Source organism: Rhipicephalus sanguineus, chromosome 1 (assembly GCF_013339695.2).
Source record: "Rhipicephalus sanguineus isolate Rsan-2018 chromosome 1, BIME_Rsan_1.4, whole genome shotgun sequence".
NCBI lineage: Eukaryota > Metazoa > Arthropoda > Arachnida > Ixodida > Ixodidae > Rhipicephalus > Rhipicephalus sanguineus.
This window is the reverse complement of record NC_051176.1, coordinates 131,422,301-131,436,508: the sequence shown is the minus strand read 5'-3', so window position 1 is coordinate 131,436,508 and position 14,208 is coordinate 131,422,301. Positions and strand designations below refer to the sequence as shown.

At 45.8% G+C, this 14,208-nt stretch overlaps 1 protein-coding gene across 1 annotated transcript in view; it reads right to left on the bottom strand.

Annotated features, from left to right (window-relative positions):
- Positions 1 to 252: 252 nt before the first annotated feature.
- LOC119398162 (antimicrobial peptide microplusin) overlaps positions 253 to 14,208 on the bottom strand; it is a 104,974-nt gene continuing 91,018 nt past the window's right edge. The window contains exon 4 of the mRNA XM_049416477.1: positions 253 to 342. Within this exon, the coding sequence (XP_049272434.1) occupies positions 268 to 342 (75 nt within the window). The 3' untranslated portion in view covers positions 253 to 267. The remainder of the gene's footprint in view (positions 343 to 14,208) is intronic.

Genomic DNA, 14,208 nt, shown 5'->3' with positions numbered 1-14,208 from the left:
AGCGCTGTGTATTTATATATAGTAATTATAGTAAGGATTACTGCCCACCCGAAGTAAAGCAGTATCGTAGCAAAGTAAAATGCTATTATTTAAACGTAATGTCGTTATGTTGCAATTCCCGCAACGTCTTGATATGACGCTTAATTTACAGCCCACTTCTTCCTTTTATATCCTCAGTACTGGTTCTTTTATAGAAGGATAACTAAGCAGCACCGTAAGATACACTGGTTCATACATACATGCTATCAAGACTTATATGATCCTCGATCAAGCGACTCTATAAAGTAACTTCAGTTTTGGGAAGTATACACTTACCGTGAAATGGTTCGCCATGGCTGCTTCCTGTTTGAAAAAAAGAGTAAAAAAGATTTGTGTATGTTAGCGCACGTATTACGAACATTTTGTACCAAGATTGCACTTTCGTTGATATTTGAAGACCCGCTGGTATACGTCACAGTCGACGTGGTATTTACCATCCAGTTCAAATTTCTAAACGGTTGTGTAGTTTGGAAAATTTGATCTTTTTCCAGTAAACACTACGTGTCGTTCACGGTTCCTTTATATTAAACGGTAAAAAGCCTAACAATAGCATTCTATTAAGTGGATGTTGTCATTGAACGTCGCATTTGCTACTGTCTATTTATTGTAGTGTTATCAAAGGACGTTACAGGTTGCCGCTAGGGCCTCTAAGTTTTTCTCAACGCGTGCGACGGCTCTAATTACGTCACATTACGACGAATACTGAAGCTTTTTCTTGTTCCATCCTTTTACAATTATTGCTTTTTTTAGAGGCCTTGTCAGCTGTCGCACTTTAAATCGCACTATTAAAGGAACTTGCAACGTGGCGCAAGTTCCGCTACTTTCGGATGAGCAGCCGGGCACCGTAACCACTGTACCAACGCGGCGGACATTTTTAACGAATGCTTTATCAACAGAAGGAGCGTGTGCTCAGCGAGTTGGTTTTCAGTCACTGCGTAAAAAGGCGCGAAAAAGACAACGACACAGATGGTCGTTGTCTTTTTCGCGCCTTTTTTACGTCTTGTAAGGTCTTTTCGACGTGACATCAAGCATTCCAATAGCCCTGTTGGTTCATGTTCGCAACGTGCCTTTCATGCGTGAAAGAGTTTCGCATTAAATGCTTACTCTTTACTTTTAATTGTTGACCTCCCTGTTCTTTTAAATTATGTACAGAACACGGAAGGCACCACTTGGGGTCCCGAGACTTCAGTCAAATTTTGGGTCCCGAGAGACAGAACACATACAGTCATACCGCGTTCGCAAGTTTAAAACACTCGAGCCAGTAGGTATAAACGTTTCAAAAGGGGCTCTTCAATCTCTCCGATAATGGTAGACACACAACGAAAACCAGTGAGAATTAAGCCTTCCTTCTTGTAATGTCTAACTTTTCTTATCACCTGTGAAAATGTCATTGTCAGGTGGTATTCGCTTTTTGTCAACCATACCTACCTCCTCTTCCACGCTTCCCCACGACCACCTCCGCATGCTTTATTAAGGCGAAAGCCTTAGATGCCTCGTCAAACGCGAAAGTTGACCGGCGTCCCGCGTCGGCGTCTCCCGTCTGCGTCCACACGAGAGATGCAAAAAATCATCATCCCGTGATGACGTCATGAGATGACCTCATCAGGACGTCACAGATGCCGAAATTTGTGACGTCATTATGACGTCATAGTGACGTCATAACTCGTGACGTCACATGATGACCTCATCACGTTCATCTTAGCTTGGTCAGTGGTGGGCCGGTCACGGAGGCAGTGCAAAACAAGGTGAGGTACTTCCGATCCTGAAGGCGATGCAAAACCACATTAGGTGCACAAAGCTTTCGGAGGGTGGAGGCTCAGGAACAAAACATCGACTGAGAAGAAAAATAAGATGACTTTCGTCTTCCAGTCGTCTTCGGTGTGTGCGTAAGGGACCCTTGAGCGTTTTTTTTTATTTTTTACTAGCTGTTTCCTCTTGTTGTTGGCGGTGGTTGTAAGGAAGAAAATGCGCTTATTTCTGCAGCACAATAGGGAGCACGGCGCAGCGTCTAACCTCTTTCCTTTTGACTCATCCAATGCGGCATGCCGGCCACTCCTTCTCCCTCACCCCCATTTGAGCACTTGCCCTTTCCTCCTCTTTTGCTTCGGTTGGAGGAGAGGGTACAAAACGTGCACCTTTATGCGCTAAGGTAGGCAATCGCAGCCTTGAAGAAGACATGTCCGCTTGGTAGTAACGTTGGCTCTAGCGACACTCCATGTTCAAGAATTTTTCGTGTCATTTCACAGTGCCGCTTACTCATTCCTCTCTCGGCTCGTTGTCTTTAATATCTTCTGCAGTAGATTCATGGACCATATACTTTATTCGATCTTTTTTTTCACAACTTCCTGTAACTTAATGTGTTTGTGCACTTTTCTTCATCTTGTCTGCGTTTAATTTGGCGCTGTTAGTTTTTCTATCATGCGTCCGCTCCAACTCCCCGAAAATTTAGCTCTCGTGAACTTTATGTAACTTGGGACATGTTCATGCATGCGAATGATCAACGAAATCCGTGCGCGATTCCTATCTGAAAATTTCCTTATAGTCTGCCACGTTGCCATAGCATATAGCAAGGAAATTTTGGCGGCACGAATATTTTCTAACACTCGAGTATATCGATACATGGCTCGTGATATTCAGTGCGCCAGAATATGCGTCGAACATTTGAAGAATTCAAAACGGCGAATGGTTTAATTCTGAAGTCAAGCAATGCTTTGATTTCTCGCATTTGTTGACGGGCGCACGCTCCTTCAGTTTATAAAGCACTCGTTAAAATGTCCGCCGTTTTGATACAGTGGTTACGGTGCCCGGCTGCTCATCCGAAAGTAGCGGAACTCGCGCCATGTTGCAAGTTCCTTTAATAGGCGACAGCGTTCTAGGTTCTTCCATTCCTCCCTCTTTACCGAAAGTGCTTTGAGACTCTGTGGTAAACTGCACCACCTTCGAGGTCGGATCGGTCCAAGCCGTTACGAATACCGGGCTACAACGTTTCGTGATTTAGTGCAAGAACATTTGTCATTACGGCAACTAGGTCACGTCAGTGCAGTAGCTTTCATCGCCTTGTTGCTGATGTGGTGAGAATGATGTCGTACCCGAAAGCGGTGTGACGTCCCATCGCGTGAAATAGCGCTAGCTGAGATGCGGGAAGAATAAGTCAAACTGCACTCTCGCTTTAATAAGGAATAAGTTCCCATGCGGTGCGACACAGGCGCCAATCGTTTCAAACCGCCAGTTAGCATTGGCAAGAAGCCAGTACACATTATTCTTTCACATAAAAATTACGACATTCGGCTTTTGTGCACTCGGACTCCAGTTTGAAATCATCGGATATGGTTCGCTCTCTCATTCTCTTTCTTTTTCTCTTTCTCGAATAGTTTACAAAGGAGGTCTATGGTGTAGATTAAGTATGAGATAAATAGTGTGTTGCATTGAAACCACGCGTCCATTTGACTGGCCTGCGCACAAAATGTCCACGGCATCCCTATCTCTGCACGGCCTCTTTAAATCAGCTCTTAATCGCAACGTATATAATCGTCTGCTTGCCTTACATGGGAGCAATAGCTATTTCCGGTGTACGATGCTGCCACAGACGCTGACAAAGCGTAGCACGTGCCGACATTTGTCATCGTAGATGTTTTTTCCTCTGTCCCGTCGTTTCCTGTGTGAGAAGACAAAGTGGCTGCATGTGGTGCGTTGAAACTGCATGATCACCAGCTCAAATATTATAGTCACAATTTTAGCATAGGTTCACGAAAAAGATAGTGCACGCACTGATCCCACAAATATGCACTCGGACGGTACTCTGCAATAACTGCAATTATTTTTCCTGCCTTTTATTTTCGTTTCGCACGAAAAAGGCGTTCCCGCTGTCACCAAGCTCGCCAACTTGGTGGAACAGATGGGAAGAAATCATTTAATTAATGATGAAGAGGACCTGTACATATTTCGACCCAGGGAGTGATTAGAGCGTTGAAAAGATGCTTGTGTGACGCATGATTTGCTGTGTCGATAAAGCCGCTACCGTCTTCCAACTCATGAGCATAAGGCGATAGTGATAGAGAGTGGAGGGAAGCCGGGAAGGTTAACCAAGTTGCAATTTTAGGTCTAAGTTAATAACTCTCCACATCGGTGGGCTCAGCCGAGTAAGAGATGTCGGTTATAAAAGTGGCATCGAAAAAGTCACCGCAATGAAATCGCGGCCGAGTCTCAGAGCCCAGTGTTACTTTTGAAAATTCAGCTGGGCCGCAGTTTTCAGGGATGCCTTTCCCTCGATTCGATGCCCCTCTCATCTTTCACCTCTCATGGCTGACAGATTCCACTGATGTCCGAGTTATTCCGTCATACTAAGCCCAGCAGTGCCTACAGGCGAGTCTGTGGGCTTTAGCAACCGGCGCAACTGCCTCTGTGAGCAACAATACAAAACACTGCATCACAGCAGCTGTAGCTTTCAATTTCTTCGAGGCCATGGAGCGGGTACACGGTTGCTGCTCCTATAGGTGGCTAAGACAGCTGTGTAACGCTGACCATGTGAATAGTACAATGAGCTAACTGCAATTAATTAGTTACACTGTGATGCTATCGCCGTTGTTGTTGGCTTCTATTTTGTTCAAGCCTGCTTGAAATGGCCAGGGACACGAACGCTATTTACTATTCTTCTTACGATTTTTATTGTACCACGTCTTTAGCAGAAATATTGTCACCGACCCTTACGGAAGAACGAGTCAAAGAAATCGTAATAATGGAGGTGCGAAAACACACACAGGATATAATGGTAACTTTCGCAAAGGAGGTAACACAGCAACTCCAGCTACACATCACCGCTCAGCTGGCCCCTGCTCATGGTACCCTCCGAAAACTCAGCAGCTTAATGTCCCATTGCCCCCAGCCAAGGTAGAATAGCTGGTAGAATGATGTCCCCAGCCAGGGTAGAATAGCTACTCAGCAACACCACCACGGCTCGCGAGAAAGCACGTAAAAACCTCCACGACGCGGCCAGAACTGAATCGGGAGTGCGGGGTGAAGACAACGATATCGGACAAGATGATGAGTGATACCAACAGGACATTTCCCTCAACTCGCAATGATACCGTGGCAATGGAGCTGTCGTTCTATCAGAAGCAAAAGAATAAACCTCCAGAAGCTCACCAAACAGAAACGGCCAGACAACATCGGTATCGAAGAATCTTATCACACCAATCTCCGCCTAGAGGGATATGATGCGCATACCGGATCACAGAGAAAAGCTATCCTAACGAAGGCGAATTTTACCGCGCGTCATCACGCAATCCTGGGAACAACCGCAGAAGACACCCCAGTGGAAGTGCTACCTGAGAAAAAGACACACCGAAGTACATGCGTATTGTGCTTATACAGTCCACCTAGGTATCAGCTATCTGATTTTGGAAACATCATCTCGGAAGACGGAAGACTAACTGAAAGCCATAAACTCGTAATAATGGGGGATTTTAATGCACCCCATACGGCATGGGGTAACCAGCACACGACCAAGAAAGGGCGAGCGAGTGCACGATACTACCGAAGAGAATCACCTAGCCCTCTGAAATGATTCTAAACTAACGACTCGAATAGGCAACAGTGTATCGAGGGGCACAAATCCGGACTTCACCTTGACAACAACAATCTCCAGGGCTGAATGGATACGACTGGAAGAAAATCTCGGTAGCGACCACTACATGCTCCAGCTTAAAATCGTGTACTATAAGAAGCCAATCAGAACCGGTACAGCAAGGCTGACTGACTGGAACGCTATTCGAGAACATGACATTAAGTAGAGAAAGATCGAAAATACTGAAGATAGCCTCACCGAGGTAGTCAAGACAGCGGAGAAGCACACTAAAGAAATTCAGCTTACAGTGGATACGTCGTTCACAACTACTGTCAGCGAAACTTCAATGCTGTGGTTGTGGTGATGGCCTTGTAAAAGTAATTACTTTCTCAGGGCAGCTGTGGTCGATAGCAGACAGTCATTTGTGATCTGACTTTCTGTGCAAAATAAAAATATTACGAATCCGTCAAAAACCCGCAACTTTGCTATTGCAGCACTGCCATAAAAATGGCCAGCTGTATGTTCACAGCAGACTGCTACGACTATGTAGCAAGTTAAGCTTGGAATGGTTAAGGGAGTCTTTGACAACACGTTGAAACCATGTCGATGAGATTATTTTCTACAACCTGGTAAGGAAGGGCTTGAGATATGAAACGAGTAAGTATAGTTCAAGAGCGTAGTGGCAAAAACTAAGGGGGGACATAAATAATTGATATGATGTGTAAATGTGAGGGGATTACTTGTCGCTGAGTGTGCCGCTCAGTTATGTCGCTTACTATGGTGCTGGGCCTTAATGTTGCTGAGCTCGTAGATGGTGTTCTCCAGAGTCGCGTGGATCGCATACTGATTCTTCAGTTCCACGTGTCTTGTGCATTCTTCAACCTATTGCTCCCCTTTTCCCCTTCCCAAGTAGAGGGTGGTCAACTGTGGATCTCCTCTGGTTAACCTCCCTGTCTTTCCTTTACATCTCGCTCTCTCTGTTATTTCAGGCTGCTTGAGCGGCGTCACTATGCGGCTGTCTCGTATTGGCCAGAACGTTGCATCCCTGCATCTCGTAGTGATCGCGGCACTGCAGCCGCTCACCTTTCGTCTTTCGCGTGGTGAGGGTCTTGAACGCCATCTAGTCGATCGCCCGGCAACGTTCGGTTTTCGAATAACCATGCACGTGCGCAGCCTCGAAGATGACATAATATCTGTGCACTTTTTACGCCACGGTTTTCTAAAAAGGGCTGGGCCACGCAATGATCCAAATAATGCTCTCGCATTAATACATAAGGGTATACGTGAGTCGTGCCAGCTCGCTTCCTCTGTTGTCGAATGTCACTGTCAACAAAAGATAAACACAGAAATTAAGAAATGTGTCAATATGATCTGCAATTGTCGCGTCTCGTTATTCCGATATGTCATGAAGCATAAATGTTGCAACGTGGGAAAAAGAAGACGTAAATGTAGTGACACACAACTACGATCTAATCACCATAACGTTAATAGAGGTTGTCTTTTCATACTGATAATTAACATTTGAAATCAAACGTTTGAATAAACGTAACATTTTACGCAGCTACGATGTCTCGCATTCAAATTCATCGCGCTCATGACGTACCACTCACAGCCGCGTTGACGCCATGAAGCGAGCGCTCTGGTGACATTGGCGGCAAGAAATGTTACTATTTTGCTTGTTTGTGGAGACATTGTTTCTACCGATTCGTTACCGTTATTGTGAATAACAGTAACCTGTCCATTTATTTATCTGTACTATTCGATAGAAGCGAAACGAGCTGCACGAGAGTGCTGCGTGTGCGCCCTTGTCGCCTTCGGTAGTGGAAAATTTCCATGCTCCATGTGGAACGAAAGAACTTGCCTGCAAGAAGACAAATGCCCACGAACACGCCTGTGGGAGGCGCGATGTTCAGTTGGCAAAGAGATAGTGCGACAATCACGCTGACGTTGCTGCACTGTTGAAATGTTGACTTAGTGGCGGCGCTGACGCGTTCGCACGCGGTGTTCCTTTGAAAACCGCCACAAATGCCGCACATGTGTTTTTGACGCCATGCGCGTTTCTGTAGCCGTTTTTCGCAAAGCTGTGTTCGCGCGCATCAAACTGGCTTCCAGTCATGACCGCCGTAATGCGAGCTCGGAGCAAACTCGTGTTCACGAGAAGCTCGGGCCATCCTGCATAGCACCCCAGGCCTCACGTAAATTTTATGTCGTCACTTCTAATTCGGCAATATTTCGTCATGTTGCGTTTGCTATACACACAGCCGTCCTTGAAGTAAGTAAAATGTAACTTATAGTCCTCGAGGTAGTGGTGCAACTTATATAATACATCTAACTAGGTCGCCGAGCATGCCGGGAAGACGCGCAGTTTATAGCTAGTGGAATGGTGCCGTTGCGCAAATATTTCCTTTTCATACTAATACTATTTACATGTTTTGCACACACACACACACACACACACACACACACACACACACACAAGCGTCGAGTACGATTCCCTTCGTGGTCATCTCAAGAAGCCAAATTTTGACTACAACCATCATACAGCCCTGCTACCTTGGCGGGGTGACGGGGAAGAAGCGATGATCGTTGGAGAATGCAGCAACCATCGTACCAGTGTGAATAAAGGATATCAGATCGCGTTAAGCTATTCACGTAGGTCTAACGTCGAGATAGTGAGTGCTGTAATAGTTGTCCTAATTCTAGCTTTAGTATTTGATTGCAGAATTTCGAACTGTTGAATGTGCGCCCATCCTGGATGTGCGCTGTTTGTTCATGCAATCACTTAACTTTTCTTACTCCAATGTAGTGCGCTAGCAGAGGAGATGTGGTACATTGCGTGATCCGCATAATTCTATTAACACAGTAATTCACGTCAAATTCGTTTGGAGTGAAGCTTAGATAGATAGATAGATAGATAGATAGATAGATAGATAGATAGATAGATAGATAGATAGATAGATAGATAGATAGATAGATAGATAGATAGATAGATAGATAGATAGATAGATAGATAGATAGATAGATAGATAGATAGATAGATAGATAGATAGATAGATAGATAGATAGATAGATAGATAGATAGATAGATAGATAGATAGATAGATAGATAGATAGATAGATAGATAGATAGATAGATAGATAGATAGATAGATAGATAGATAGATAGATAGATGAGGCTCTTTTATAAGTTATTTCAAAATTTACTTTCCTTTGTTTTCAGGCAGCTGCAATTGCTGGTTATATTTTTTTGACGATCATGGTCAGGCCGGTGTACCCACTGACCAAGGCCGGCACCACTGCCGATACGACAGTGTCTCTTCGTTTCTATTTATTCATCCTTTTATTTGCATATTTATTTGGGTATGTTCGCGACGGAGAGGGTGGGGAGATTCAGAATCGGGAGGGGAAAAAAAGAACAACATCGATGCACTTTAAAAATTTCATGAACAATAAATTGCTGTCTGTAAAGTCCGTGTTTCTTCTTATGCGGTTTTTGAACAAGAAACAATTTCGATGGTGTGCGCGCCTCTTTTCCAGCGCGAGCCTCGGATGGGTAGCCAAGGTCACGCGGCTCGATGCGCGTGACGGCGAAGAGCGTTGACGGATTCGAAGTCACCAACGTGAGCCGAGTCAGTCAGAGCGATTTACACACCATCAAATCCTACGCGTGAGGAAGTGCTGAAATATAAGACCCGGTCGCCGAAGTGGACAACATTGTTTGAGCAATGTTCTTCTTCACCTATAAAACACAAGTTCCGAGAAACACATGAACACAGATGGGCCGCTAATGGCACCAATATACGAACCAAAAGAAAGAATTCGTCTACCTTCGCGCACTGTGCCACTCTTTCTCTCAGATAAAATTCAGAGCCCTTCCCCAATCGGGAAAATGGAGGCATGCGAAGCTTGGCGTGGTTGTGCGGACGTACGGCGTTCTTGACATAGTTTTTTCATAAATATATCTGCATATATCCATCGTTACATCTAGCCATGAACAACCGCATTACTCTAATGCGCTATATATACTTGCGCAGTTCAAATTTTTATTTATATCGCGGTCACACTGAATTCGCGCGACTATGCTGCAACTGTTTCCCGTGTATATGGAAGCAGCGATACGCACGAAATACAATTCTGGTGCAGTCACAATTTTCTTTGAATGGAGGGATAATAATGATTGCTGGGGGTTTACGCGCCAAAGCCATGATATGATTATTAGGGACGCCGTAGTGGAGGGCTCCTGACTAATTTCGACCACACGGGGTTCTTCAATATTCACCTACATCTAAGTACACTGGTGTTCTTTGCGTTTCGCCCCCATCGAAATGCGGCCACCGCGGCCAGGAAACATTTTGATGGAGGAATAGCACGCTGGCTAATGTTTCTTTTTAAAATGTTTCTTTGGCCGAATGGATACAGCGAACAGACGAAACTACTGCGGAACTTGAGTGGGCTTTGAGTGCAGTCCTTTCGATACGTTTTCACTAGGGGTGTGCGAATATTCGAAAGTTTCGAATATTCGTCGAATATTACATTCGAAATATTCGTATTCGATTCGAAAATCGTGTATTCGAAAAGTTTCGAATATTCGATAACTTCGAATATTTGAAAAATTCGAATATGCGATTCCATTATCATGCATAAAATAACTCGTCTTCCACATTTCTGCTGCGTTCGTATAGCTAAAAACGTTGCCGAGAGGAGCGATAAATGTCGTATGTACACGGAGGCACGATATCTGCCTGCGACGAGCGCCCCAATACGTATTATTGATTGCTGGTGCATCTCCGACGTGCAGCGCTGTTGGCGATCATGTAACCATACATTTTCAATACTATGCGGCCGCAACGTGCCGCACTACCACTCGTTCACTGTGCGGGACCACTTCTGAAGAAAGACAGTGACCGATGTGACTGGTGGCGGACTGTAGGCACATTCAGATACCCCAGTCTGGCAAAGCTTTGCCCCATGTACCTCCCTATACCCGCCATTTCTGTTCCAAGCGAGCGTGTCTTCTCAGTGGCATAGGGGGGGGGGGGGGTTGTCTCTGTTAGAAGGGAGCGCCTGCTGCCTGGCCATGTGGAGCAACTCATATTTCTTCATGATAACATCTAGTCATTACTTTCATTGTGCCGTGATATTTGCTTGTGTTGTGATGTGCATTTTGCTAGCCTGGACATTGTGCTCTGGAGATAGCAGTGTATGTTGTGTTGCCAGTCAGGCTGTTAATGTTGTTGTTTTTTTTTTCAGATAGCTACATGTTAAATAAAATAGTGTTACTGTGGAGGCATTTTTCCTTTGATATTCGATATTCGATTCGATATTCGAAGGTGGATATTCGTATTCGATTCGTATTCGAAAAATTTGATATTCGCACACCCCTAGTTTTCACGACATTCGCACCCTGCACGAATTGTTTTCATGCTGGCGTATACTTAAACCTGGTACACTTGTCCTTTTAATCTGAAATAATGAATTTCCTTCGCGTTTTGAGTATTACTCACGCCATTACGAACGGAAACGTTGGGAAAGCAAAGGAATTTGAACTCGCCAGCACCGCATAGCCGAGTCCGCTGAACGTGGCGCCATCTGTTGTCTTGCAGCAGAGCTACTATAGGTGCGCCCGGGACAGGAGAACATACTTTGGCTGCTCAGACGCGCGCAGTGTCAACACCTGAACATTCTTACACTGCGGTGCATACTATTCCCCTCTTTTTCGCTGTTGATGTTGTTTACTATTGTTTTCTTTTTCTCTTTTTTTAATAAGCACTTGCACCACCTCTTTCTTCTCCGAGCGAACATATATAAATCCAGTGAGTGTACCTGTAAACTCCACTACTGAAAAAGACCGGTCCCCGGTCAAGACGTCGAGAATAATTTATGTGTGTGTGTGTGTGTGTGTGTGTGTGTGTGTGTGTGTGTGTGTGTGTGTGTGTGTGTGTGTGTGTGTGTGTGTGTGTGTGTGTGTGTGTGTGTGTGTGTGTGTGTGTGTGTGTGTGTGTGTGTGTGTGTGTGTGTGTGTGTGTGTGTGTGTGTGTGTGTGTGTGTGTGTGTGTGTGTGTGCGCGCGCGCGCGCGCGCGCGCCGGCACTTCATAAGGGTCCATTATTAAAGTAATGCTCATTTTCCGGAAAAAACTATATTTATTTATCGGATCAGCACGAATGGTAAAAATTATTCCAAAATACTCTCCCCTGGCATCAATACACTTGCGGAGACGTGTCTGCCGAGCCTGGAAGGCGCCCTGAAAGTCCTCGACGGGAATGTCTCTCAGGAACGTTGTAACATGCTTTGGGTTTTTTTAATGGTCTCCCAATGCTTTCCTTTCAGCGCTCTCTTCAGTAGGAGAAACAAAAAAAACAGCATATCCACGAGGTGAATGATGGTGAGGTGGGCGGAGCTCCAGAGGTTATGGGTGATACCTATAATCCTCCGAGAATTCGCCCGATAAAATCATCATGCAAACACGTGAGGTACGGTGAAAAAAAAAACTTTTTATTGAGATTTCAAGTTACCTTTATATATTACGCACTTGTGGTCGGAGAAGTGCACAGCTAGGGGTTCGAGTACTGGTTTAAGGGGAATGTTAGCAAACACGATGTCTATGCACGCCCCCCGCACGGTAGTAGGTGCAAGGTGATCTAGGGAGATGCACCTGAGCGAGTATCTGATGGCCATGTGCTGAACGAGCCAATCGTTGATGGAGCGGTCTGATATGTCGACATTAAAGTCACCCACGAGCACGAATGGTCTGTTTCTGTATTTGGCGTCAAAGTCTTTGCACGCGGTGTCCACGAAGCACTTTACGTCCCCGTTGGATAGGTTGGGCGCTAGTTACATGACCATGACGACGATACCCGAGTCACCAAATTCGACAGCAGCATATTCACCGTGATCCAGGCGCCGCGCTCGGTTCGCCGCCGCTTCTCGGGCTCGCCTTTCGGGGTCCGATGCTCGGAGTGCACGTCGCCGCGGCGTCATTGGCGCGCACAGTCCCGGGATCCGGCAGGCGCCGCGCTCGCTTCGCCGCCGCTTCTCGGGCTCGCGCCGCGGGATCCTGGCGACGAGCACGAGCCGCCGCGGCCCTCCGCGCCCGCCGCTCCGCTTCGTCCATGCCCACCAACGATCCGACACATACGGCGACGATCCAGGAGACTGAGAGAGGCACTCGTTCCCCGCGCACACAGGCACAGCCCGCGCAGCAGCCGATCAGAGAGTAGCGGTACTTCCACCGCCATCTAGTGGCGATTCACACAAGCGCAGTATCGCACAGATTTCTGTTGGACCAACACAGATTGTGTACAGCGCCATCTAGAATATCATCAGTCAACTGCAGATTGTATGTACTTCTATGAGACAGCGCCATCTATTATACTGTTCGGGAGATACTGCCGGTTACGCCTGACATGGGACAAGGTTAGACTAAGAGGAGCTACGCCCCTAAAAGTCGCACGGAGCCAAGTCGGGACTGTAAGGGGGATTGGGGGCCACCGGGGTGTTGCTCCCGTACAGGAAGTTCGTAACGATCAAGGGTGCGTGGCTGTCTCATAAACATAATATTTAAGTTAAACGGTTCATATTCCGTCAAGCAGCATAATTTGAAAAAGCGCGTAGACAGGGGAAAAATCAAACCAGGGGGCCCAGCACTTTGTCCTGTAGTAGTGTTTTTTTTTTTTTGTCCTGTGTTCGCAGTGTTCAAAATTCTACAGTTTGATAACGCTTACGAACCAGCCATGCTCCACAATGCAATGTACCGCCACTTATGTAGAGCTTTTGTTTAGGCGGCTGGGCTTGTTTTAAGCTGACGAAGCTGGCGGAAACGACTTTGAAATCCTGTGTTTGTTTTTTGTTTATTTGTTTGTTTGTTTTGTCTACGTGATTTTAGAACAAGCAACAGTTTCGATGGTGTGCGCGCCTCTTTTTCAGCGCGTGCCCCGGATCACGTGGCTTGGTGTGCTTGATGGTGAAAAGTGCAGGCACCAACGTAAGCAGAGTCAGTGCGATTTACACTCCATCAAATCCTTTGCGTGAGGCAGTGCTGAAATATAGGGCTTGCGCGCCGAAGTGGACGATACTATTTATGCCATTTTCTACTTCGCCTAAAAGAAATGTGTTATTTCTGCTACAAGGAGCAATATGTGAAACAAAAGAAATGATTTGCCAAGCCCCACGCAATGTATCGTTCTCGATAGATTGATGCGGCCGTAATCGTCGTGTTTCTTTATTGACTATTACAAGATTTCCAGCGTTCGATTAAAGGCCGCCACATTTTAATAAATATAGATGGTAAAAGCGGTAGATTACAACACGCTTTGGGCATGCGCAAGCTTTTAAGAACGACGTGACAATCCGATCAAAAATAATGACCGTCACATGATGACGTCCCTTCAGAACGAGTTTTGTCTCGGCGATTCTTCACCCTCACGAGTGCAGTTTAGAGTGCAGTTGTGTTCCTGTGTATATGCTCCCATATACAGGGACGCTAGAGTGCATCCGGTGCAGCGTTTTGCAGCGCGACTTACTATTCAAGACTGGAGAGGCGTTGGAAAAAAATGTTCGCGACTGAAACAGAGCCATTAAGCAAGCTTTTTGTTCGAGCTAAATGTC